Here is a 25794-nt window from a genome sequence, read left to right on the forward strand (position 1 = left end):
ACAGAAAACTTAGAGGGGTCCTGAAGTTCCAGTCATTTTAGGGTCTGTCCTGCCCTCCAGTCTGCGATGGGAAAGGTCTGGCACTGACCTGGCATTCTTAGCCGAGGAGGAATCACACACCCCCAAAACAAACTTTAGCTGGCTACCTTTCTTCCACTCCAATGATGTATGATTAAGGACCCTACTGCAAAGGTCCTGGATTTCACTGAATCATGTACTGGTTCTCTGCTCTCCACCTTTACATCTGCACTTTGATGATTCTTTGCAGTGAACCCTGCAAGTGCACACATTCATCCAATACAGGCAGAGCATTCCAGAAACCAAAATAAAAAACCTTTCAGTTTTTTCCTACAGGAAACAAAATAGTATCATGTTTAATTACTTGCACTGTGATGGGAATGCGTCATGAAAGGGCAGAACAACCTTTTGTCCTCATCTATCCAATTTGGGAATACACTCGTATCTTCTTTATTTTATTAATTTATTTTAAGGAGAAAAGAGCTAATTGAAGTTGATTAGCCTTTTAATTCTCTCCTTGGTATGCCAGTTAGCTTTTGTTAAAGAAATGCAGATAGCTTAGGAAACTTAATACTGTAATGCCAGAAGATACTAGATCAAACTCTGTAATGCAGTTCAGAATCAGCTGTGCCTCTTCAGTAGACAGCTCTTGATTGACACTTGTTTTGGTGTTAATAGACTTATTTAGCAAATACTCTTAGGGAACTATGTAAATACAAAATAGATGGCTCCTAGTGTCCTTGGGTCTCAGTTAATTGCCGAAGGACATATGCATGAAACTTCTGCACAGGTAGGTATATTTTTTCTCTGCTTTACAATATCTGAATAAGATATAAATATGCTTGTGAATTGTGTTGTATCTCTGATTTCTTTTCTAACTGAAATATTTTTGGTTTCAGTTTTGGCAAGCGTTCTGCCGGCAGCTTCAGACGTGGATGTGAATGCATTGTTTTAGAGCCATCTGAAATGATTGTGGTAAGAATATTTTCACTCAGTTGCTTTCAAATTTTACAGACCAGCTTTGGTAACACTTCAATTTCCAGTAAGACTTCAGAATTTTCTGGTTTGCATGTGGTCTTTTAATAAATACAAGATGTCATACCTATCGTTTATATAGTTGTTACATTTACTTTTGCAGTTTTCTTGTAAAACTAAAGTTTTCTTGTGCTAGCAGAATAGTTCGTGGGTTTTTTTTTTTTTTTGATGCAGCTTTATTATTATTGGTAAATACAGATGCTTTAAAGTATTAATCTCAGGTTACCTTAAGTAATTAATGTTTGATTGAATTAAATTTAATCTCAGCCATCTGAAGTTTTTAAGAATAAATTTGAACATTTTTAAATTCTGCCAACCTTCCTGGGTGAAGGTGAGGGTATTTTGTTAGCAGCATCTGCTGTAGTCCAGTGGCAGAACATCATCTCTGAGGGTTCACAGGCTCAGAAGTTTTAGTTGTCGCCTCAGGGTGCATCATCTGAACAAATGAAGAATCAATGGGCTAATTATTTTTTTTCTCTGGGTCACTGGGGCACAGATCAGTTCATAATACAGGCATGACGATTCTCTAAGTCATATACAGATAGCTTAAATATAGACTGTGACACTAACAATTTTTTCCCTAACAAGTAACAGTTTCTGTAAAACTTCTGGAAGCTTGGGAAATTGTGGTATTACTTTAAGATTGTACTTGTTTGTTACCAGTTTGTGTAACTGGCATCTGACTATTCAGGAAACAGTTTGTTGTCCCAGTTTTCTTCTCTAGAAAGATACAATTTCATTGGTTGGAGCTGTGTGAATGTCTGTCTGTTCCATGTGCATTCCTTGGTGAGTTATAAGGAAGAGTGATAAAAAGATAGGCATTGGGAAAGGAGATGACTTAAACAACAAGAAATTTTCTGGACTGATGGATAATGTTGGGTCAGAGGCACATGCTTGTCAAAAAAGGTAGCCTCTACAGTTTTGGAAAGATGAAATGGAACACTTCAATCAGACTTTCAAAGGAATAATTTCTTTGAATAGAAAGAATCCTATCCCCAGAGTTGTTTGGCCACACAAGAGGTGTAGCAGGGTGTGAGTGTGAAGATGTCAGACGTGAAACAGATACTCCCTGCAGAGGGGGTAAGCATTGCCTGCTCTTCTGGTGAACCAGGGACTGTGCTCATCCCTTTGTGTCAAGGGAAAGCTGTATTTAGTCACATGAGCTGACTGATGTATGACCCTTCTGAGATAGATAAGCTGCAAATTCATAGGAGTATTTTGTGTAATATTTCTTTTCCTTGTTGAAAAATGTGCAGGAACCTTGCAAGGTGCCTCATAAGATCTCTCATTCTGAGGGATGGAATTGAATAACAGGCATTAACTGAATCCCCCTATATAGCCAATGCTGGAAGCTGTGATTTTTTTTTTTTCCTCATTTCCTTGTTAGTCTCAAGTAACTTGAGTAAGGTTTCTTTTAATAGGGTGAACACAGAAGAGATGTTGATTTTCAGCCAAATTACTGCAAAAGATCATTCTCTTCTGGGAAAACCAGAATTATTAGTTCAGATATTTTCATTGCAGCATACCATTGTGTACTAAATTAGTCTTCAAACTCTGTAGACAGTGAAACTGAGAAGACTAATTTTATACTAGAATATACCTAATGGGTATTTTTTATTCTCCTTGTTGTTGTTTTGAAGTGATTTTTTTACATGTAAATCCAGTTTATTAGAAATCTGTTTATGCCTTCAAAATATTTGAAATAATAAAACCAGTCCTGCCTGTTGAAGAGTGAAACTTTTGCCATAGATTGGTTAGGGAGGATGCTGAATAGATGTCAGCAGGGAAACAGGCAAGTGTTGTCTCATACCAGTTTTCTTTTCTTTCTGTAATGTATTGATTGGTGAAATGTTTGTATTTGTGCATTTTGTACAAACTTTGTATAAGTGTAAGAAAGGGGTGAGCAAGTGGGAATTTTTCTTCTGTCCTTTTTGAAAAGGGATCAAATTTAGTGATGCTTTTCATACTAATGTTGTATTTTTTTTTTTTTTTTAATTTTAGTAGTAGTTTCACACTTAGTGCTGAAAATGCAGGAAATTCAGAGCTAGCTGCTGTTTTTTGAAAATAGGATTTCTTGTGTTTCAAATGAAAAGAAACATTTTTCTCTTGCGGGGAAAGACACTCTCTTGCATCTGTTGTAGGTTGATTACATGGAAGAAAATGAGGAATATTTTCAGCGTCAAGCGTCTCACAGGCAGTCTCGAAGAAGGTTTAGGAAAATCAACCAGAAGGGGGAGCGACAAACAATTATTGATACTGTTGACCCTTATCCTGTGGGGAAGCCACCTCTACCTAGAGGCTACCATACGGTAAGCTGTCTGTATTTATGGTTCACAAAAAAACATAAACAGGAAAACTACTGAAAGTAACACAGTCAGAATGGCTAAACTCGCTGGTATCTTTCAAGTGTGCTTCTGTGGGGAGGTTTCCCTTCCAATAACTGTGAATGTGGCTCCATCAGTACGTGAACACGTGTGCAGCTTGCATCTTAGTTCAGAGTTGAAAGTACATTTCTTATGACCGTGAATGTCATGTATTATTTTTTAGTGTTCCAATCATTATGGGAAATTGTGAAGGAAATTCTGTTCTCATTTCCTTTTGCTGTTAGGTTACAGTAGAATTAGTTTAGTGTGCTGTGTTAGAAGGTCAGTCAGTGAAGCACTCATTCACGTATGTGGTAACAGGTGTTCCCTGAAAAGAACTGTGCTGCGTTGCAGCACACCAAATTGGATTAAGTCTGTCATTTCTTTTTGGAACCCAGAACTTAAATGTAAAATTTAAATTAACTTTTGCTGGTGTTTGCCCTTTATACTTGGGTTTTAGTGAGCTATATAGTTGGCTCATCATCGAGGAAATCATTTGGTCATTCTACTTGATTGCTTTTGGGGATGAGGGAGGGAATCTATATATGTTTCCAGACTTTCTCTTGAGATGAAAATAAACTAATAATTAAAACTTACTCTACAAAATATTTTATATGGCTTTTAAACTGAGAAAAGCTCTATTAGATTGATACGTTTGTTTGGTATTGAATTCAACTGTGAGCAAAATACTGGAAAAGCTGTTTGTCTTTGGCTCCCATTTATTTGTTTAAGCCCTAAGTCTGGTAGAACCATAAAGTCACGAGCATAAATAACTTTGTGCATATTTAATCTTATTGAGTTCCATGGGCTGAATTTTGTACAATGTACAATATAAAGCCATATACATGTAAATTCGCAGAATGAGAGCTTTAGTGTTTTTAAAATGCTATCTTTGGTACAATGCAGTTGTTAGCTTTTTCAGTTTTTCCTTCTTTACCCTTATTCCTTGACTTGTTTGCCAGTTCACTGTATATTCAATGTGTGTCTGTAAGTGTGTGGATGTTTGATTACATCTGTTAATTATACAGGCTTTTCCTCATGACTTGAGTAATTACATTTTATGCCAATAGTTTGGTTTTGTTTATACAACAGATTTTAATGGTTTAATTTTCAGTGCAGTTTTAATTGCCTCTAAATTTAATGTGAATTGAGCCAATTCACTTCGTTTGAAGATAAAACATTTTATTGGCCTGTTTTTGCAAAAAAAAAAAAAAAAAAGTGGTATTATACTTTGTAGGAATTACAGAAAGAATTACTTTTGCTCATATTATTTAGATGTGTGTGTTGTGCTTAGCAAACAGTTGTAGTGTGATTTGTACCTAACTCTAGAAGGGCAATATTTAGATTACACAGTGCCATTTGCATTCGCAGGTCCTTGCCTGTTGTATAAATTTCACTTTAGGTGTGCCTGATGAATTTTTGTAAGCTTAACTGGTACTAAAAGCAAAAGTCCATCCTGTGCTATTTTGTTGTGCAAGTTCATAATGGTTTTGTGTCTGTGCTGGGAAATCCATTGCAAGCGAGATTTCATATTGAGATGGAAGAGATTGCCAAATAAACTGTAAAATTTACAATAATTACATTCAAATGTTGCTTTTCAAAGTGTAATATAATGCATATGGCTGGCTTTATTATTTTTTTTTCCAAGGCAAATAGAGTCAAATAAGCCCAAATGAGTTTTAAAATGTAGTTAAGACTCTTCATGCTGGTCCATTTCCTCCTATTTTTACAGTATTTGGTGATCTTGTAGACATTATTCTCTCATTCACTTCTACTAGCAATGTTATTTCTATTGCTTTAACCATACACGTTACAGCTGCGTTGTCTTTTTGCCCTTCCTATTTTATGTCCTTTGACCTCATTTTATTGGTCTTAATTTCTTGAAAAATTGACTGAAAAAAGCAGGATTTTTTTGAAGCACATAGGAATTCAAGATGCATTATAACACATCTTGTGGACTTGTTGTCCATCCATTCTTTGGTCAGCATCTGTCAAGGTGTCATCTTTGTTTCTGCTTTTTAATTTTTGATAAAAAAAGATGGAAGTGTTGAATGGAAAAAGGATTAATATGATATATTTGTTTTCAAGTTTGCTCTTCCATGTGGATGTGTTCTAGTTTAGGTGTTATATACATGAGATTAAAACTAATAAAGCTGCTTTGATAGTATCCTCGAAATCTTCACAACGTGTAATTTTCTTATATTCTGTTTTACCCTAAATCCACAGTTAGCATGTAGAATTATTATTTTGGTTGTTGATAAATTATTATTCTTTATTTGCAGTAGTCTCTGAATGCTTTTCTTCAGAAGGTTCAAACAGTATTTTCTGAAGAAAGTTTTCTATATCATAAAAGCATAGAGTGAAATTTAGACATGAAATGCAGATGCATGGTGTGCTTTTCAAGAATTAAAAATTAAATGCAGTGGTCTCAGTTGCAGCATGGCTTTCTGCAGTAGAGCCAACTTGTATGGGATGGTGGACCCTCATTAACATAATTTTAACATTATCTTCATAGTGGTGGAATGTACTATGGCATGTCTGATAATGTTCATCTTTTCCTTTCCTCCTATATGGCATTCATTTCATTTTGGCTCACAGGAATGCACTAAACCTCAGGTATTGTAACTTACTGTGTATGGTCCACTAATAATTTACTTGTGGGTTTGCAGTGTGATACCATAATACTGATGCCACATTGTGACTAAAATTGCCTTCTAGCCTTTATCTTTGATAGTTCAGCAATCTCACTATCCTATAAAAACACTTATGTAAAGGTGAAATTTACTAACAGTACAATGTCTCTTGCCCAGCTTGACTGACCTTCCTCGCTTTGACATCCTGTGATTTGCAGGAAATGAGAACCATAAACAAAGGGTGTATATCAAATATTTAGTGTTTGGCAGGCGCTTTACTCAAGTATCTTCTTCATGACACAGAGAACTTAGTCTTTGATTTTGACTTAAAAAATTGGCCCCCTATCACTGTTTAGTACCTGTGTGTCAGTAAAATGCGGAAATGGAGTGTGACAAGATGAGCACTAAAGAAACAAAATGAGGCTTTGCCATGGTGTTTCTTGCTTGTCTTCCATTCTGATGGTTTATGACTCAGTATAAAGAGGCTGGATTTTGTAGGCAAAGTATGTCTAAATGGCCATTACCTGAAACACAGGTTTGCCAAGCTAGGGAGAAGAAGGTGCCCAAGTAAAGTATCTTGGAATGGTACCAAACCAAACAAATTATGGAAGTTTTCCCTCATATCAGACCTCAAATGCACGCAAGGTGATCTGAAGATCTGAGTGGCATCTTTTAAACTTAAGTGGCATTTGCAGTTGCACTTGTCAGTGCCAAAGTAAATAAATACTGAGCATCCATCAGATACAATGCTTGATAAGAATGTGTATTATCAAATTGTTAAATGTCTCCACTTCCATGCTTGAGAAATCTCTTGTGATAGAGATGAAAACAAATTGAAACTACTTAATTTTTTTTTAGGTTACAAATTCTTCTTTTCTTCATACATTGCTTTGGTCAGTTCTCCTGATATTTTTTTATCAGGACCTGTGTTTAAAAGTTCCTCCTGTGTCACATTGTTAAATTCATTTATCTAAAATGCTTAGAGGGTTCAAATTTCAATATGTTTCCAGTATCACAGACAAGTGATTTCTGGGCTGAAATGTTCTCTTTCTTCAAAATGTATACGACACTTTTTCTAGGAACCCAGTTCCTTACCTTCAGAGCAGTGCTCCCCAGTTTTTCAGTGTCATGATCCTAAGTAACCTGTGGTTACTAAAATAGTATGTTTAAGAATGATAATGTACTTCTCAAATTATGGTAGGAATTTGAAATACTTTATAGTATATTAATAATTTACCTTAATGTTTGAAAGATCATTTGAAGTGAAATCTAATGTTGAGTTGAAATCTAATGTTGAGTATCGTACTTAGGCATGTTACTTTTGGAACAAGTGTTGGTGATTTCTAGGGTAAGGAAAATAGAAACTTCGTCATATAGGGAAATAAAAAGAATGTGTTTTATCACACAGATAAAATTACATCCTTTTTTCACCACCTTTATAGTTTGGTAAAATTCATCAGTTCTTTTTCAGGAAAAAAAAAAGCTGATAAGTTTGAGCTGCTCTCACTTGAATCTAGAAAACGTTAGCTTGTGCTTCTCATGTGTCAGAAACATCTTTAATTAGATTAGTGTTAATGCCTCCTTACTTAATAGCAGAAATAGGATTTTAAGTCCTGAATGTGGATTTTCATTCTTTGTGTACCTATACTTAAGGGTACATCATGTTTTCAGTGCAAAACCTTTGTTTAGAATGATTTTACTGAAATGAGTGTGGACCCATTCTCTGGGAACCTGCATGGCTTTACTTCTGCTTTAGACTGTTTGTTGTTTGGTTTTGGTTTTTGTTTTTATTTAAAAAAAAATACTTTAAAAGTATATAGTCATCTATGGAATGATTTTAAAAAAGGATAGACTTTCTTGTAATTTCTTACTGCTGGTAAACTTTGTGACTGTTTCAGTGCATCTGTGAAGAATTAGTCATGCTTGGTCTGAGTGTTGCTGGGCTGGTTATTCTGTATATAATCCATGGAATATTTGGGGTAAATTGACACAAGTTCATAACGTAAAAATCACTTTGTCCAAAATAAGGTGCTGTTCTTTAGTGGCATAGAGATTACAAGTAGTAATTTGTAACTCCCTGGTTTGTGATAGTTAGTGTCTCTCTAGACTTGGTATGTAAACTGAGATGTTGGCTTTTACTAGTCTGTACTGTAGTCTTTACTCTGCTAAAGGCAAAGTATCAAATCTTACTGGGGTGTATTTAAAGAGATGCAGGCAGGCCTGTAAGAATAATGCTGAAGCACCTGCGGATAGCCCTGAACAGAAAGATGGTGTGTGGTGTTTTACTCTGTGTGAATCTGCCCAAATTTGAATTAGTTAACAGGTTTATGAAATTTGCTGCTAGTGCATTCTCAACTAGGCTTTCTGTAGCCAGCTGCTGAAATTGCTGTGAAAGGGTTCTCTGCCTTTAGTAGCCTTCCTTATCCCATTCAGCTTGAGGTTCACGTGGGTTGACAATCCCTTCATCCGGTATTGGAAAGAAAAGAGCGGTGGGCGCGGAGCCATCAGTGACCCTGGCTTCTACCCTAGTTACAGCCATGTAACGATTTTATCCTCACACGCTGCTGTGGAGCATTGTGAGATGTGTTTAGGGCAGACAAGTATTCCTTCTGGATTTTATTTGAAGGAGTTGACTGAAAATGTGAATGAGAGGAGGGCTGGAAGTGAAACCATGTCCAATTTTGCTGAGTCAAATCTCGTTGGCAGCCATGACTCCCTGTAAAAATTAGCAGGAGAATTTTGTCTAGCTTTTTTTTGGTGTGCTGTTTTTAAAAAAGGATAAGAGCCTACTTATTTAGTAGCAAATTGTAGAAAACTTTCTTCCTGCCCCTATCTGCTTTTAAAACTAATAGTGCAAAGCATTGGCAAAGTAGCCTTTTTTTCCCTGATACCATTTGGATGCTCATTGTCTGCTGAGAATCTAAAATACCTGGATTGAAAATTTATGTTCAGATTGTTCTGTTTTATATAACAAATTTGCCTTTTCCTTTCTTTTGTCTGCAAAATGACATTATAAAACTGTTATATATCATATTGCTACGTTTAGGAAGGATTTTAAAAAAGCCATTAATTTCTTCTGCCTGAATTTTGTTGTTCTTTTCCTTTTTTCAGTGTGTGGCTACTGAGGCAATGTGGAAGTTTATAAGATGACAAGCAGTGTTTTGCAGTAGTTAACACAGTAGATGAGAATTCCAAAAAGTTGATTTGATTTTAGCACTTTGTTACAGAAGTCCAGTATTATTTGGGATGACCTTTAATGTTAAAAAACAGCAGAATACCATTGCTTCTCTGCATGTTTGCTTTTGTTGGATGTTGTAAAATACAGGTTGCTGCATGTCCTGCCACGGACCACACTGCATATGATCATGAAATACTTCATATGTGCTTGCTTTTCAACAGTGTGGGCTTTGCACTGTTGTGATGTAGCTTGATATAATGTATTCATGTTAGTGCATTGTTTTTTACATGGTAAATTGATGCCAGTGTCATAATGCACTTAGTTGTCTTGTGGAATTTCCGTTGTTTTACATTAGTTTGAATCTGTAGAAACAGTTGCCAGATACCCAGTCTACAAGAAGTCTGTTTAAAGGAACAATGTCATTCTTTCAAGTTTGTAAATAGCTGCAGCTTTTAATGTTCCTGATGATTTTTAGAAATATCTAGAACTTCCATTCTAATGCAAGATCACTTAATAGAACAGAAAACAAACAACAGGCCCAATAATGAGTATTCACATTAACAGTAAGAAAATCTTGCTTTTAGGAAGAAAGAACCACATCTAAGAAAATTATTTGATAGGACAGTGGGCAAGAAGGAGTGGTGGACACAATGAAAGCCTGGCTTTGTGAAAAGGTGTAAAGGATGTGGAGAGGTTGGAGGGAAAACCAATTTTTTCAGCATCCTTGACCTTGGAAGTGTTGCAAGTCTATTTACAAAGGAAAAAAGCACCCAGAGGACCAAGTGGGGACAAATACACTTGGTTGTCAGAAACGTTTGGCGTGCAGGATGTTCGAGGGTTTTAGCTTTAGAGGCTAGTATGAGTTATGGTACCTGGACCTATTTAAATAGACTCAATTTTGGAACTTGCTGGTAACTGATTTTTCCCCAGATAGAGGAAAAATGTGAAGAGCAAGGAGGACGGAAGCTGAGAAGGTTCTGCTGTGTGGCTTATGCAAAATGAAAGCAAGAAGATTGCCTCACATAAATATAAATTGAACTGAACTCACTCTGTTCTTGGTTATGACACAAATTGATTTAAGTAATGTCAGCAGAAAAATGTAATTGTGTATACACCTAAATTTGCCGAGTGTTGCTGATGAGGAATAGCATGGTATGCAGAGTTTTAAACACGTTAGCAGAAATAATGCATGCTTGTTTGCCCAAACAAATTTGTCTCTATTAATAACAAAACAGTTTAAAATAATTTACTTAACATTTCTAGTGTTCATGTTGAAAATAAAATATACTGTATTGATTGTTCCATTAATAAAAGAAAGGGGATGGTTCTTAACACTGCCAAGTGCAAGTGTCCTTTTACCAAGAAGGATATTTGTTGCTTTTCTTCATCTACAAAATTCAGCGTCTAACTTCAAAAACAACTGCTTTTATTATTCCATGGTGGTGATGATCTGCTCATGATTTCAAATGAGCTTCATATGTATGTCATAATGGGAAGTAATACAAAATACTAAATAGATATACGTAGTCTGTATATTTGAACACAGCCAAGAGGATAAATTCCTGAAGATTGTGACTGTGTTATACATGTTAGGTGCGTTTTGAAGTGAGACGCTACAAAAATGGTAGGATAATTTTACCTGAAAAGCAAAACACGTGATATGATTTGGGCAGCTCATGGTAACCATTTTTTTTAAATGGAAGTTGGATGTTTCTTCATGGGAACATCCACTGGTAACGTTATAATGGCAATAAGTAATTCCTATCCCTCTGTTCTGTGTGTTCTGGCAAAACACCACCATTTTAGCCACACAGCTTCCTTCCTTCAGCTGTGTTGTAAGGGACTGTTACTGTTTCAAGCTATGTATTAAGTTTTGTGTTATTGGTAATATATGAGCAATGCTGCTATATTATTTTGTGTAGCACCCGAAGCAAAGCAAAAATGTTAGTTCATCATCCTTTTAGTAATGACTACTGGCAAGCTAATGCAAAATTAATGACATGCAGTGTGTTATTTACTCAACTTGCAGCTTCTATCTGAGATTGTCTATTTTTATAAATTACATCATCCCTACTGCAGAACTCTTATATCCATTGGGATTTACTGTTCTTAGATTCCCTTTGGAAGGGCTCACATTGATGTCATAACTGGATTTGTAATTGTGATTAGATTTGGAAAGTCAAAGAGAAGCATTGAAGCTGTGCAGTATTTTCTGCAACTGAAGTGTCAGTAATATTTCTGAAGTTTTTTTTTTTTGACATATTAATGGCATTAGGTCCTGTTTACAGCTTGTAGAGTTGCCAATACTTTATGAGCACACATATGTAAAACTTTGTTTAATAACAACATAGATTTTCTAGAGTAGCATGATTTTATTGCTGCTACTGACTTGTGATGCGCTCTTTTATACTATATAAAAGATTGTTTTTCTGAGATGTAGGGTATAAAACTAAATGTGAGGTATGTCATCAAGGCAGAAAGTTGTTCATGCAGTAGAAAAATGGATTTTTCATAACTCTTTTCTAAATTAATCACTGCATAATGTAACTAAATACAAATATTGAATTTCCACCACTTGGACTCGATGATCCTTGTGGGTCCCTTCCAACTCAGCATATTCTGTGATTAGAGCTGAGGAAAATTAAAAAAGCAAATATATACATGTGTTCTTAAATATTTTTAAAAAAGGATATCCTCATTAACATAAGGTTATTGAGTTAGAAACACTGTTTGTATATAAAGTACATATGGGGAAATGGGATCTGCCATATTATATTTGTAGAATGCCAGTACAGATCCTTTCAATGCTGGCATTTCTGTACAGACGAGTATGAGTGATAGTAGTAGTGGTTATTTGCCCACTAAAGGATGGAAAGAATCTGTCAGTTCATTTTTTTCCCAAGCATCTGAGCCACGGTTATGTGACCTGAGCTTGACATAGTGACTTAAAGATAAAATTATTAGTATTACTAGGTGATCCTGAGTACTTTTAATAAAGCCTTGTATTTGACTTGACTAGTTTCAAATTATCATTTGGCTGAGTGAATTTCAAAGCTCTAAAAAAATTAACAAATTCAGTAGTGAAAATATCCTAAGCAACTAAGAAAGTATAGAATTGAAACGTGGGGAAAATGTAATGTTCCAAATTCCAAGAAGGCCAATGACATTCTGGCCTGGATCAGCAGTGATTGTCATGCTGTACTCAGAACTGGTGAGGCCACTCCTGAAATCCTGTGTTAAGTTTTGGGTCTCTCACTGCAAAAAGGACATTGAGATGCTGGAGCAGGTCCAGTGTGTGATGGGTAAACCCTTTTCAACTTTATTGGGTAGATGTGTGTATTACAGTGCCCAAGCTACATCCTGCTGAGTGTAAATGCCCTTTTCCACACTTCATCCTTCATTGGGTGACAGTTCAGTTCAGGAGATCTACCAAGTCCTAAGTAAAGCAAGGTAGTTACCTTGAATTTAACACAAGGTTTGTGTGTAACTTCTTTCCCTGTCCTTCACCACCCTGTTGTGTAGTCATATTTTTTAAGCACTTCTTAAATTCCTTGTATTTACACTTTTCTGATGAAAAGATTTTCTAATTTTTTTTTTAAATGAAAAAGCCTTTTTTTTAATGCAAGGTCTAATTAAGTGTTAGTATTCTGTTGTATGAGTTATGGGTATTGGGAGCTGGGCCTTAGGTTTGAGTGGTTAGCCTTAATTATATTTGAATTTTCAGACAGTAAAGTTTTGACATGCAGCTGGAACAGCTGGCAGGTGTTGTGTATTGTTAATGTGGCTGGCAGAAAACCTACACATACTGTGTTCTCACACTTTTGCATTATTTTATAAGTGTGTATGTGCATGTGCTAAAATGTAAAATATTTTACTTTTCCTTCCTTTTACTTCTAAATTATGTATTACACTTGAACACTGTAATTTGGTGAATGTAAAGGCCTGCAGCTAACTAGTTTTAAAGTCTTCAAATGATCTGGGGTGCACAAAAGACCACTTTAAAAGTAGGAATCCTGACACCAGTCTTAGAATACAAAACCATGTAGAAACAAATTATTAGGGACACTCAGTCTGGTAGGTGCACTTCTACCTATTTTTATTTAACACTTTTATATCTAGGTAGCTGATCTTGTAATTGGAAGGAAAAAATGTAGTGTTACATTTGCAAAATGGAACATCTGTCAAGTGATGGTAATTGCCTTCCTGATTTATTTGATTGGGGAAGAGGAAAGGGAAAGGGCATTTCTTGGAGTTTTATAGTAAGTTTTCTGTATTTGAAGGATATAATGTCGTGGTTTGACTTTTTTCCTATATAAAAGCAATTTGGCTCACTTTGCTTGATAATTATTTTAAAAGTAAGGGACAAGTGAAGTTGCATGTGGTTTGTTACTGATAAAAGATCTGTATAAATTATTTCTGTACAGTTGCTAGAGGCAGGGCACAAAGCTCTCAAGATATGTTGGTACATGGTGCATTACACAAGAGAGGATATGAAGGGGCATGAGGAGAGAGTTCTCCCAAAAGAAAATGATCTTACACTGCTAAACTCTTCAGTGTTGATTTTAATTGGGAACCCCTGGAGCAGGCTCTTCAGAGAGTCTCCTGGCATGAGACTGTGACTGGAGACAAAAACAAGAGTTACTTCTTTCCAACAGACAACTGAAGTGAGTGAAAATTCTCTGTAACAGCAACCAGCTCTTTCAAAGTTAAACTTCCTCAAAACACCAGAGATAAGTAGTAAGTTACTCTGGGAAATGTCCAAGTACACATTAAAAAAGATGAACAGACAGTCTGGTGGTTTCCTGCTGACCCCATCTACATCTGCACCTTGAACAGAATTTCAGATTATCCCTTAAAGCTTCTAAGTAAGTTCAAGGGAAAGTGTTGTTAGAAAGCATATAGTATTCGCTGAGAACGAAAATAACGCCCCTCCACAACTGCTGAAGTCACCCAATGAATAAACAAACAACAAAAACAACAGAAGACCAGCTAGCATTTGCAGGAGACTTAAAAACCTGGGGTTTGTTTGGTTTTAATCCATTAATATTGAGACATTAAATAATTGTTCCCCTACCTTGCTTGGTCTCAGATACATTCAGTCGTCTGCCACAGCAATCATCCTTGTGATGCAAGTATGTCAGCGTATTTCAGGTTTCAATGGAGCTACTACTGACCATAACAATATAGAATTTGGGCAGTTGATTGATCTCAGAAAAATCCTGAGTTTTATTTTTACCTTTGAACAGCGAAGCAGTAGGATACAGATGAAAGAGGTATGCAGTTATCCGCCTTCTATAGAGTTTTCCTACGTTGTTCTACAGCAAAGAATGTGATATTTGAGGGTTGCCTCACATAAATGAAGGACTTGTGTCCCTAGATTCCTGATGTGAAATTGGTATGGACACAATGATATGTGGGAGTTTTTGTGGATGTTTTCATTTGTTTGTTTTCCCTCCAGGATAGTGGGCCGATTTGTATCTCAGTAGTGAACCTCATCCCCAGCAGGTGTGGGTGTCAAAGTTTAGATCTGGTAAAGACAACTTGCTACTCCTGTATGCTTGAGATCGTGATTCTTGACCTTAACAGTGTGTCTGCTGTTTTGCTTTCATGCTTTTTTTCCCAGTTTAAAAACAGAAAGCACTTTCTCACATTCTCTGATGTAATTAACGTGCCATTCTTAAATCTGGTCATTACACCAACATGAGAAAATTTTGTAAACGTTGGGAAAAACTTCCACCTATCCTGACATAATGCATTTTTTTCACTTCTGAAGTACTGAAAGAGCTTAGGAAATGAAACTAATCTGTGACCATTCTGCCAATGGAAGTCATTAATATAGCAAATTTTGTGCCTAAGTTTTACATTTAATAATGGTAATGTATAGTTTTAAAGCCATGTTAATATGCATTAACATACGGCTTGTGTAAGAACAAACGCTTTGCTTTGTGTAAAAATTGCAGGTAAATCAGTTAAACATCACCTAAAGTGACTTCACAAACATACATATTATATATGATTTTGACCTAGAAGGAACACAAAAGATATGTTTATTTTTTACTTTTGTTTGTTGGTTGTTGGTTTTTTTTCTTCTCCTAAAAGCATTGTTGGATAAAAAGCATAAATAATTATGGAGTCCAGAAAAAAGTTTCTGTGCTCTGGTGCTGTGATGAGCCTTTGCTCAAGTCAGTTTTATAAGTTAATTTAGATATTCTGGAAATAGAGTGTCTTGTCACATTTTGGATGAGTGTCCATCAGTTACCGGTTTTCTTCATACCTGCTCTAGCATAGTTGTCGAACAGAATTCAATGGCAAGTATTTTAGATGAATACTATGACTTGCTCCCATTTTAAGATGGATGGCATGCAAATAGAAAGTTTGTGCTGAAAGCAGAGCTGTGCACAGAAGGTGACAAATGAGTCTGCCGTCAGAGGGAAGATTGGCAGCCTACGGCACATCCACCCAGCTGAGGCACCAGCCCAACTGCTCTGGGCTTGCCATTATTTTAAAGATCTGGATTATAGATTCATCTGCAGCAGCAGTTCAACAGAAGGGCATTTGTTCAAATGGTCTGTAACATTAGTAAATGTGTTATCAAAACAGCACACACCACCCCGCTGTAAGTCTTGCTTTGGTGTCACCAGTTGCGCAGTAAACATCTTTGTAGTGATGGCAGTGCCACAGCTTCATGAATTTAAAAAAAATAATTAACATGGTGAATACTGTTACTTTATCTGTGTGTTTTGGCCAAAGTGGTATTTTAGTAGCTTGGAGAACATATTTGGTAATTTTATTCAACAGTTTTATTTAAAGTTCTCAAAGTTCTTGAGAAAATACTAGCAGGGATAGATGTGCCTAGACATCCCATGTCTGCTTTACGCTGATAAATAGGAACTCGCTTGCATGAAATTGGGTCATATGGCCAGAGATTTAAATTGTTGGCAGTAAATTTGTCTGAATATTTCAGAAATAAGAGTTACATATTGTATGGGACATTTAAATGTACTGTAGCATTTTGAGTGCGTTATTGTTCTGGGTTTTTAGTGGTTTCAGTTGGCGTTTTTAAATCTGATGGGAGCAACAGATTGTTATGTAGTAATCTCTCTGGTAAGGTTGGGAGGCAGAGAACCACCAGCATTATAAAATTCAGAAGCATGCTCCTGGGAGCTTAACAGTGTTGTGTCCAATAGCCCTGAGCTTAAATTTAAGTTTTAAACTTCCACTTCTTTCCAAGTGAGGAGGGCGGGGGAAAGAGAAGATAGCTGTGCCTTATTTTCCTTAAAATTATGTACTCCATTCTTGCACTCTTCAATTTAGCTGTCTGTTATTCCACCTACACAGCTGTATAATATCTGTGTAATTGTCCCTTCACTGTGAATGTTTTTTCTAGCTACTGGAGTCATGCAGTGGCAGTAAATTCGATGACCTTAGAGTGTTCTGTTGGTTTTTGCCTAGATATTTGAACATGAAGGAAATGATACTTTACATTGTGTTTAAAGGGAAGGGGAAAATGTGCTGATAATTTCTGGTTTTGAGGTACTTCAGGAAAAGAATGGTCTCTGTGTATGTAATGTGTATAAAAATTTAACTACTTCTGTAAGTAGTTGTGAGTTAAGGTGACTGCTTGAAACTGAGGAATTGAGTTAATCTGTTGTTACAGCATTTGTCATTAACCTAAAAAGGTTTAATACTCCAAGTGTTGTTGGTACTGCTTAGGAGAATGATATCCATGTGAGATGGTATATATGAGTGAGATAGAATATAAAATAGTTGATAATATATAATAATTAATAAGAGTTGATAATGTATATAATGTACATGGTGAGATAGAATATGAAATAGTTGAGAGACATTTCAGGCAGATGATACAAGCTGCTGAGATCTCTGCCAATTTCTACCTAGAATTCAGTATTGTTTATGAATCCATAATCCTATGGGCTAGTTCTAGGATGTCCATACATTTATAGTTGCTTCTGAAATGGTTTTTAAACATTCTTTTCTGTGGCTCATAAAGGGACACAATTTTTTTTATAAATACAGTATTTTGAAAGCAGCCATGGATAGCCCATGTGCAATTATTGCATGTCAGGTTTATTAATATCTCACTATAATAGCCTAAAAATGTTTGCAAAACTGTCTTGTTGTTTGGTTTTTTTTGGTCCCCCCCCCCCCCCCCCAAACTTTTAAGTCTAAGCAAGGAGTTCTTACATGGGTTTTGGAAAACCCATGAGCACAAAGTTGCAGGTAGGTTTTCTATGATGTATTTATACTTGGTTATGATAGAAACTTTCCACAATATATTGTTCTTGTGTTTTACACTGATTTAAATTCCAATCGTTTTTCACTGTAACCTCTAACTATTCACTGGACTTCAGCTTTAATTATTTTTTATGAAATACAAATTCTATTGAAGTATTTTTTGAACTGAAAATGGACAGTACATACAATCACACTGTATCTGGAAATGATGGCAGTTGAGGAGGGAGGAGGAGGGAAATGGAATCAACCATTTATTTCTGAAAACTTGTTTTGACTCACAAATTGTCTGTGAGTGGTGTTTTCTTCACCTAATTACATAAATGTCACTTTTCACATTTTGAATGTAAAGAGGCTGATTTTTCAGTCTAATACATGTGAACATCAATTAAACTTTGTTAGGTTGATAAAACTTTTTGCATTCATGTACAAAGTACTGACTTAATTTACTAACAGATGAGTAAAGGTGTATACTGGTGACCAGCATAAGTAGTAAGACAGTGTTTCATGGCATTGTTACATGAAAGTTTTGTGTTTTGCTACTATTTTGATGGGTTTAATCATGTTTTCATGTTACTCTGGAAGGCTTATGCCACAGAAACCTGTGCTGGATTTTAGCTGGAAATATCATTTGATACAGAGAGAATGCATGTTGGTAGTTGTGTGTGTGTGATGGAGTTCAGAAAGCGGTGTGCTGCCTTCCTGTGCTGGGGAGATGTTTCTGTTTTGGCAGAACTTCATTTTTTTCCTGATGTGAGGATAAAATACCACACTCAAATTCTGCTCATGGTGTTAACTGCAAGGCCACCCAATCAGACTGAAAAGGGTTTTATTGCTTTGTCAACAAGTAGTATTTTAAAATTTTGTTCTAGAGAGGGTTTGCCTAAGTTTCCTAGAATTCATAACTTCTGCTACTTCTGATTACTACTTCCTCAGAAAATTGATTGCACTCAGCATTGAACTGTTTTACAAGGCTTAAGCATAATTTAATGTTTTAAAATCATCTGTTAGTTGCATTGGCACATGGCAAAGACTTTCGAAATTCTCAACTAATTGTTGTAATTGAGAATAACTTATCTTTTAGAATATACTAGAAGACCAAGGGTGTGTCATTAAACTCTCATAAATACAAATACATTCAGTTTAAAAGGTGTTGTGTGTGAAAATGTGTCCATAGAAGAATTGTGCAAAAAATAGACTGGATTATTTCAGGATCTTTTCTGGCTTTACTAGAATTAATTTCCACTAATTTTTATAGCCTCATTTGCTAGCAATCATTGCCAGGAGTGAAGGAAATCAATGTGTAACAAACTAAACTCATTATCAGTGTACATGTTAATTTGGGGGAAGGCAGCTGCAGATTGTATGACATAGTATTCTGTAGTATCCAATTTTTTTCCTGTGTATTTTGCCTCTGTAACAACTGTTAAGTCTTTTCTTCTATTGTCCTTGTTGGGGAAAAAAAAAATACTTCGAAATTATTTTAAGGCCAGATGGTCTCTGATTTTAAAGAATGTGTTGTAAAGATGTGACAGAGAACTGTACTAAAGTTGAAGCCTAATGGAAGAATGTCATGTGCCTGGCTTGGTCAATCCTGTGTCAAGTGGTACAAACCTGTGGCACTTAACAGGTGCATTGTGTGGGGCAGAAAATTTATTGCTTGAGCACAGTCCCCGTTGCATTTCAGCTCCTCTGCAGCATGATTGTGCTATTACAGTGTGAGAAGTGGTGTAGTGTGAATGGGAGTGACTGGGGATATTTCTGAGTTTAAGATACAAATTACATTCTGAGGGGAGAGTTATAAATGCCGTATTTATCTCAGTCTCTTCACCTGTATCCCCATGTTTTTTTAGTAAAATTTGTGTATTCAGTGTGCTAGGAGAAGCAGGAGCTATATTCAGAAAGGCTTGCAATGGTATGTTCAAGGTGTCTGGACATGTACCTCCCACACCCCGTGGATGGATGTCTGTGGCCTGTGAAGGGGCGAAGCTGCTGAAAATCTGAGAGAGCTCATCAAGAGCACTGTTTGCTAATACGTGATAAAAATGTTTACAGCTCTGCAGCAGCTCTCTTTTGGGTGGGGGAAAAGGGAGGTGATGTGTCTGTTCTAGCATTATCTTCTTGAAAAGTCGTGTTCAGTTCAGGATTTGGCGAGGTAAACGTGGGTCCTCATTCCCACCCTGACTTCAGTGACATTCTTGGGAGCCAGCAGCAAACGGATCCCTCCCCTCTGGGGATGCCTTGATCTTCCGAGGCTGATACCAGACACAGGCAGGAGCTTGCTGTTTTATCTGCATTGTCCATCTCTACCTTAATGAGTGAAACAGTTAAGTATCGAAGGGGGCGAGCCTCTAGGAATGTGTCTTCCATTTGACTCGAATATTTCGGTGGATAAAGGGAGAGGGAGGGAGAGGAGAGAGAGAGAGAGAAATCCACTTACATCACTCGAACTGCGTTGAGTGTGTGCCTGTGTGCAGGTTAAGAGACAGACTTCAGTGTCTTTGCTTTCTGCAGGAAGCAGCAATGCCGTTTGTATCCTAAGAGGAATTTTTTATTTAGAAAAGGAAGCATTCTTTCTACCCAGGAAATGGCTTTCCTTGTGCGTTGCTATGCCAACTGCCTGCAGCCATGGTCTTCCAAAGTAAGCACAATAACGTAATTATATTGGCGTATTGCATTCAGACTCATGATTCTCTGGGTTTTTGTGTGTGTAACTGTGTTGTATTTTTGTTGCTGACTCTTTGGGCGGTAGAAGTGCTTGTCTTGATTGTGAGGAACAGGCATCATAAAATTAAATGTCCATCAATGTCATGCTGCTAAGATTAATTGTGCAAACTTGGTTAGCTGAGTGGAACAGAGATCACTGGTCACTACTCTGTCAGCATCATTAGCAGCCAGGGGAGGAGGTCCCTATTCGTGTGCGCTGCCCTGGTTTTGGGGGAGTGGAGGGTAGTGGTGGCGGGAGGGGGGAGGCTGCATTTGTGAGTGTGTGATTGCAAATGAAACAGGAGTATTAACAATGCTTGACTGAGTGCTGGAGGCTGGTTCCTGCACCCTGACTAATATAATACTGTATTAAGCCTTTTTGAGGGAGTCTCTGTGCAGTCAGCCATTTTAGCTTTTTTTTCGTCCTTTCCCCCCCCCCCCCCCACCCCCCATTCCTCAGGCTCTGGGAATGGTTTTGTTCCCTTGAATGGATGCTGGATATGTAGGGTTTCATCAAGCTCTGTGCGTCCTGACATGCTTAGACTTTCAGTGTTACAAAAATGGAGACTAACGCTGTCATTCGGATTGCTGCTCTGCACTACAAGTGCGAGGGGGGTTTTGAGCTTACCAGTAGTGACACTTTTAGCTCCAGCTCGGTTTCACCCCCTCCGCCTCTTTTTAATTTAATGCTGTAGAGGGTGACTTGCCATCCATAAGAAATTGGTACATGATGTGTAAATTCAGTTCAGCTTATGTTTCTTCATTATGAAACCACTTGCAATCCCAGCTAACCATGGAGTTATGGGCCAGCAGGAGAAACACTCAGTAAGTATTGCAAATTTTGTTTGTTCTATCACTAACCTGTCATGGGCAAACTGCATGGAGACTGAAACTGCTTGTCGTCCTGCTCACCGGCTTTCCTGCTTGTGGATTTAATAGCGGGTTTGGAGGGAAAGCTGTACCTGAGGTGGCATTAATGTTGGTGGTTGTAGTTTTTAGCTTAGAAAAGGCAACTCTGTAGGTTCTTTTTGAATGTTAAAAATTTACTGAAAAAATGCTGACATACTTTGGTTGGGCAGGAAGCTTTGAGCATTCAGTTAAAATAATTATTCATTTGTTAAAACTTTAAAGCAATATGTAAGCTGTATAACAAGTGATATAATTGTAGGTGATGATAAGAATAGATTTATTCTGTCTAGTGTATGGTACTAGTGTACTGCTGCCTTGTAGCATGGCGTTTAACATCTGTGGTGCACTTACGCTGAAATGCAGAAACTGTTAGTAAAACATGGAATGAACAAAAGGCATAAGTACTGATGCTTTCTAATTGATCCCATGAGTCAGCTACACCTTTGTCATGCTTTAATCCCATAGGCTGCCTGTGTTTATTGTTTGGGAAAAATGCATTCATAAGCAGAAGAGCAAACATTATTTAACAAGGCCTCAGGTGTCAGGAATTAGGAATTTAGGTTTTGCATGACAAAAAGGTTCTGTAAGTTCTATAAGAATGCATAGAATCTTATTGTTCAGTTAAAATGTTTAAATCTTCACGCTAAATTTTATATGGTTCAATATAGTTTTCAATCCTACAATTTGTTTCTTGAGAAGATATTTATGACTATATGTTCTGTGTGTACTGTGTCTGTTAGAATGTGCATGGGAATGTATATCGTACGTTCAGCAGATACAGTTAAGAATTGTAAATAGTGGGAAGAGGTCATAGCAGGAACTTTTTGAAGGAAGAACATTTTTTTTTTGCAAGAATTCAGTGTTGATTGTGTAGAAATACAGAAAGTAATCTAGAAATGTTTTATAGAAGTGTTTTAGAATGTGTCCAGTGAATTTTCTTACACATGTAGCAGACATATCACAGTTTCTTATTGTAGACTGTTTTGTTCCTTTCCCTTCTTTAATTACATTCTAAGTATGAGGGAGTTCATGTAACCAAACCGTTTGGTGTTCATGAAATATTTAAAACTTCATCTAAAAAAAACCCAAACAAAACCCACCTTCTTTCTTCCTGAAACTCAAGCACTGAAGAAGCTGAAATAGAATAGGATACTTTGAATTGGCAAATAGGAATAAAGTGAAAAAGCTGCATATATATTGGGTTTTCCTGCTCTTTCTACCCTCCAAAGAATGTCAATGAAAAGTTCTGGATTTACTCTGGTAGCACAGCAAGTTTAACTGATATAAATAAGTGCTTATAGATAAAGGAAAAAGCAAACCAGCTTTTTAGAAACTCTGCATTACAAACTCTGTCATGTTCTAGTTGTATAACTTTGAGTTACTTAAATCACAGAGATGAATTTCACTCTCCAAAATGGAGACTGGACCTAAATGTGAGAATAGTAAAAGGAAAAAGCTCAAGGTATTTCTTTACAAATGTCCCCATATATGCAAGAGAAAGAAATTGTACTATCTGACATGCAATTGCAGATTTTGCATGAACAAAAGACTATAGTTTAAAGACTATATAGAACTTTAAATTTTTAGGACACAGAGTAGCTCAGTAAAAAACACCACTTTGTCTGTGAAACTATTCATGCCTGTTCACCAGGTAGACATTATTTTCCTTGGAAGGTGAGACTAAAAGATGTAAATTTTTCATAGAGAGGAAGGCACAAGACTTTATCTTACTTTGCCTAAGAGGAAAACTTCTTGAATTAATCATTTCTGGTAATGAGTTATTTTCATGTTAGTATGTTCCCAGAATTCTAAATATTTTATTGATATCTGACTTGAACTTGTTTCACAGAGAGAGGCTTAATTACTTTGGTGACATCCCCACCCAGAGTCTCACAGCTTGATTTTCTGGAACTGAATGCAAAATTCAGTTTCAATCTGGAACTGAATGCAAAAATCTCCTGTGCAAGGTTTCACAAATTTCTGTGAATTAATTTTAGTTAATGTTGTTAAATCTTAATTTCACAGTAGTTTAGTTAGGGAATGAGAGATATGGTTTAAATCTACTGTTCTGTGAAAATACAATGTAGACTGGCCATTGTGTTAATCATGGTGAAAATGGAGAGAGGAAGATTTAAAAATGCTTTTGTGTTTCCTAGATTTTTTTAATATAAAAAATAAAATCAGCAGCATCAATCAAGTGTATTGGTCTTACATGCCTCATATTTCATAAATTGGAAGAGTTTGAAGCAGTGCTACAAACACGTATCTGAAAGTGATGTTCCTTGATACACAACTACTGTCATCTGTTTAACAAGGAGTAAAATTATGCTCGGGGTGAAAGATGGCAAGAGAAATGAAAGCCGGATTGTTGCGAAACTACTTCTGCCTAGTTCTTGTATTTAATGTACTTTACCAGATTTTGTGTAAAAAAAAAGAATCTTAGAATGGTTTGGGTTGGAAGGGTCCTTGAAGACCATTTTCTTCCAACCCCTCTGGCGTGGACAGTCTACCTTCTGTAGACCAGGTTGCTCAGATCCCCATCCAGCCTGGCCTTGAACACTTCCAGGGTTGGGATGTCTTCAGTAGGTTCCTTCCGTTTGGCTGTGTCCTTGCTGATTATGAGAGTCCTCTCAGCTAGCTTTGTAGTGCTTTCATTATAATTTTCCTAATCTTAAATTTTAGGAAGATGAATGATGTTTCAAAAAATAGTGCTTTGTGGATGTTGAAACAGTCTCTTGAAAAGCTTTACACATTGCATCTTACACCTGGTTTATTATGTGGAAAAAAAGGCACATGAAGGTCTAGTGCATGAGGGTTCCCATTGTAGGCGTGGGCCTTGTAAAGCGTTCGCTTTCTATCTCATTTCTCCTTTTCTTTTGTGTCTATTGTTTGTAGGAACTTTACTCAAGGTCAACTTAAAAAAACTAAATGAAAGAATTGACAGGTAGAATGACTTGTAAAAATGAGACTTGAGATGCATAGTTCTTACATGACTGTGTAATGATTAACAACTCAGGAATTGTGCAGTACTTTGGAGTGACTTATGGACAACCTTGTAAGAAAGTACAGTTTTACTTCAGGTGTAATTGAAATAAAGTCTGCTAATAAAGGACATGTTTCGCTGCTGGCACAGTGACACTTCTTTAGTGATCATGGGTACTGCAGTCTTTGATTTGCTTGACCTCTCTTGAATTACTAAAAAATATTGGAAACAATAAGTCAAATTTTTGGATTGTTCTTACCATATTTTAGTTCACAAAGATTTGTGGCTGTGTGCTAGGGGTCTCCCAGGAAAGAGAAGGAAATGAGTGGCATTTTGAGGAAAAAAGCCTTGAATGGGAATTGTTCAAATATGGTTATTTTAGTTTGATGTGTAGTAAGGGTGCCAGTTGGCATGCTTTCCTAAGAAATCTAGAACTATACTAGAAATAATTTTCTGATACAGGAAGAGAACATCAGTATTTTTTCTTAACTCATGTAATAATGTAACCTGGTATAGTTATTTGTCCTTTGAGTGAGCATCACACAGCACTAGTAAGACATGGGAAAGAAAGGTGTGGTATTGTGGTCAGATGGCTACAGTTGCTAAGCTTTTGCACGTTTGTATATACATATCTGGAACAAAGGTAGTAGTGATCTGTTAGCTGCTGCAGCTGCTGATGGTTATGATTTTGTTTATCTTGATGAATTACATTGTTCTGGGACTTGATACAGATTATCTTCTTTTGTTGTTAGGCACGTTTGTTTTTAGCACTTATTGAAACCAGATTTCTGGTTTGGCCCTTGCTGATTATTCCTTTCCTTTTAATTTGCATATTTTGAAAAAAATTTTCCTCTCTGGAGACCAGTAACGGGGTTGTGGATTTTTGATGTGATTAGAAATAGTGTTTCACCTCTTTATAGGTGCATTATGATAGAGTCTTTAATTGCATGACCATATATCTTCTGCAAGATTCATCTCATGATGGATAGCTCTGATGTGATGAGCAGCTGTTTGATGTTTTGGGCTAGCTTCATTGCTCAAAAGGCCAGGTTGTGTTTATGGTGTACTATTCAAGTCTTACTCAGAAGAGAAAAGCGTAAATATTATTCTCTTCTGTGGCTTTCCAAGATGCTTGTAACTACAGTGTTCATGCAATTAATTAAGGTACTGTGGGGGCGGCATGATCTTAATTTTTCAGGTAGGTCTGCTGAAGCAAATCTTTGGCAAAACATAAGGCAGAATTCTGAGAGCTTAAGATGGTCATTCCACAGCACAGGTAGGTGCAAATAAGCATTCGAAGGATGGATTTTGTTGCTTGAATTTTCTGTATTGGCCCAGTTCAGGCACTCACAGCCTAATGATCATATGAAAGGTTGATTTTAAGTGACTTGCCTGGCATCCTGCCAGAGATCTGTGGTAGACTATGGCTAAATTCCTGTTCTGCAGGACAGCATTTAACTGCAGATTTCCCCAAAATCTTATAAATGGCAAAATTTGAGTCATTTCATAGGAAGGGCAGTGAATGCATTTAGTGACCTGTAGAGATGGCAATGAGAGCATCCTTGGCATGTAGAAGATGTCCTGCTATCTTTCTGTTACGGTTTCAATGCCTGGGGATTGCACAGCGTATTTCAAACTGAGAGGAGAAAAAATTAAGAAAAAAGAAAACCCACAAAACCATACCAGAAAGGCTGCCATCTACATGTAATGAAGTGG

The 25794-nt window shown here is 36.7% G+C and overlaps 1 protein-coding gene across 15 annotated transcripts in view; it reads left to right on the forward strand.

Moving 5' to 3' along the window:
- The window catches only part of RAPGEF2 (Rap guanine nucleotide exchange factor 2), a 186520-nt gene that overhangs the window by 94299 nt on the left and 66427 nt on the right, over positions 1-25794 (forward strand). For 8 of the 15 annotated variants that reach the window (XM_042049455.1, XM_042049457.1, XM_042049449.1 and 5 more), the window contains exons 5-7: positions 918-993; positions 3195-3362; positions 6015-6032. In XM_042049455.1, coding sequence (XP_041905389.1) covers positions 918-993; positions 3195-3362; positions 6015-6032 — 262 coding nt within the window. Of the gene's footprint in view, positions 1-917; positions 994-3194; positions 3363-6014; positions 6033-20047; positions 20122-20670; positions 21012-25794 lie in introns of those variants that run through there. The other 7 variants (XM_042049458.1, XM_042049450.1, XM_042049459.1 and 4 more) reach the window with 4 other exon arrangements.

The sequence above is a fragment of the Corvus kubaryi genome, unplaced genomic scaffold, assembly GCF_017639235.1.
Source record: "Corvus kubaryi isolate FWS band 111438036 unplaced genomic scaffold, C.kubaryi_AGA036_p1.0 71, whole genome shotgun sequence".
NCBI lineage: Eukaryota > Metazoa > Chordata > Aves > Passeriformes > Corvidae > Corvus > Corvus kubaryi.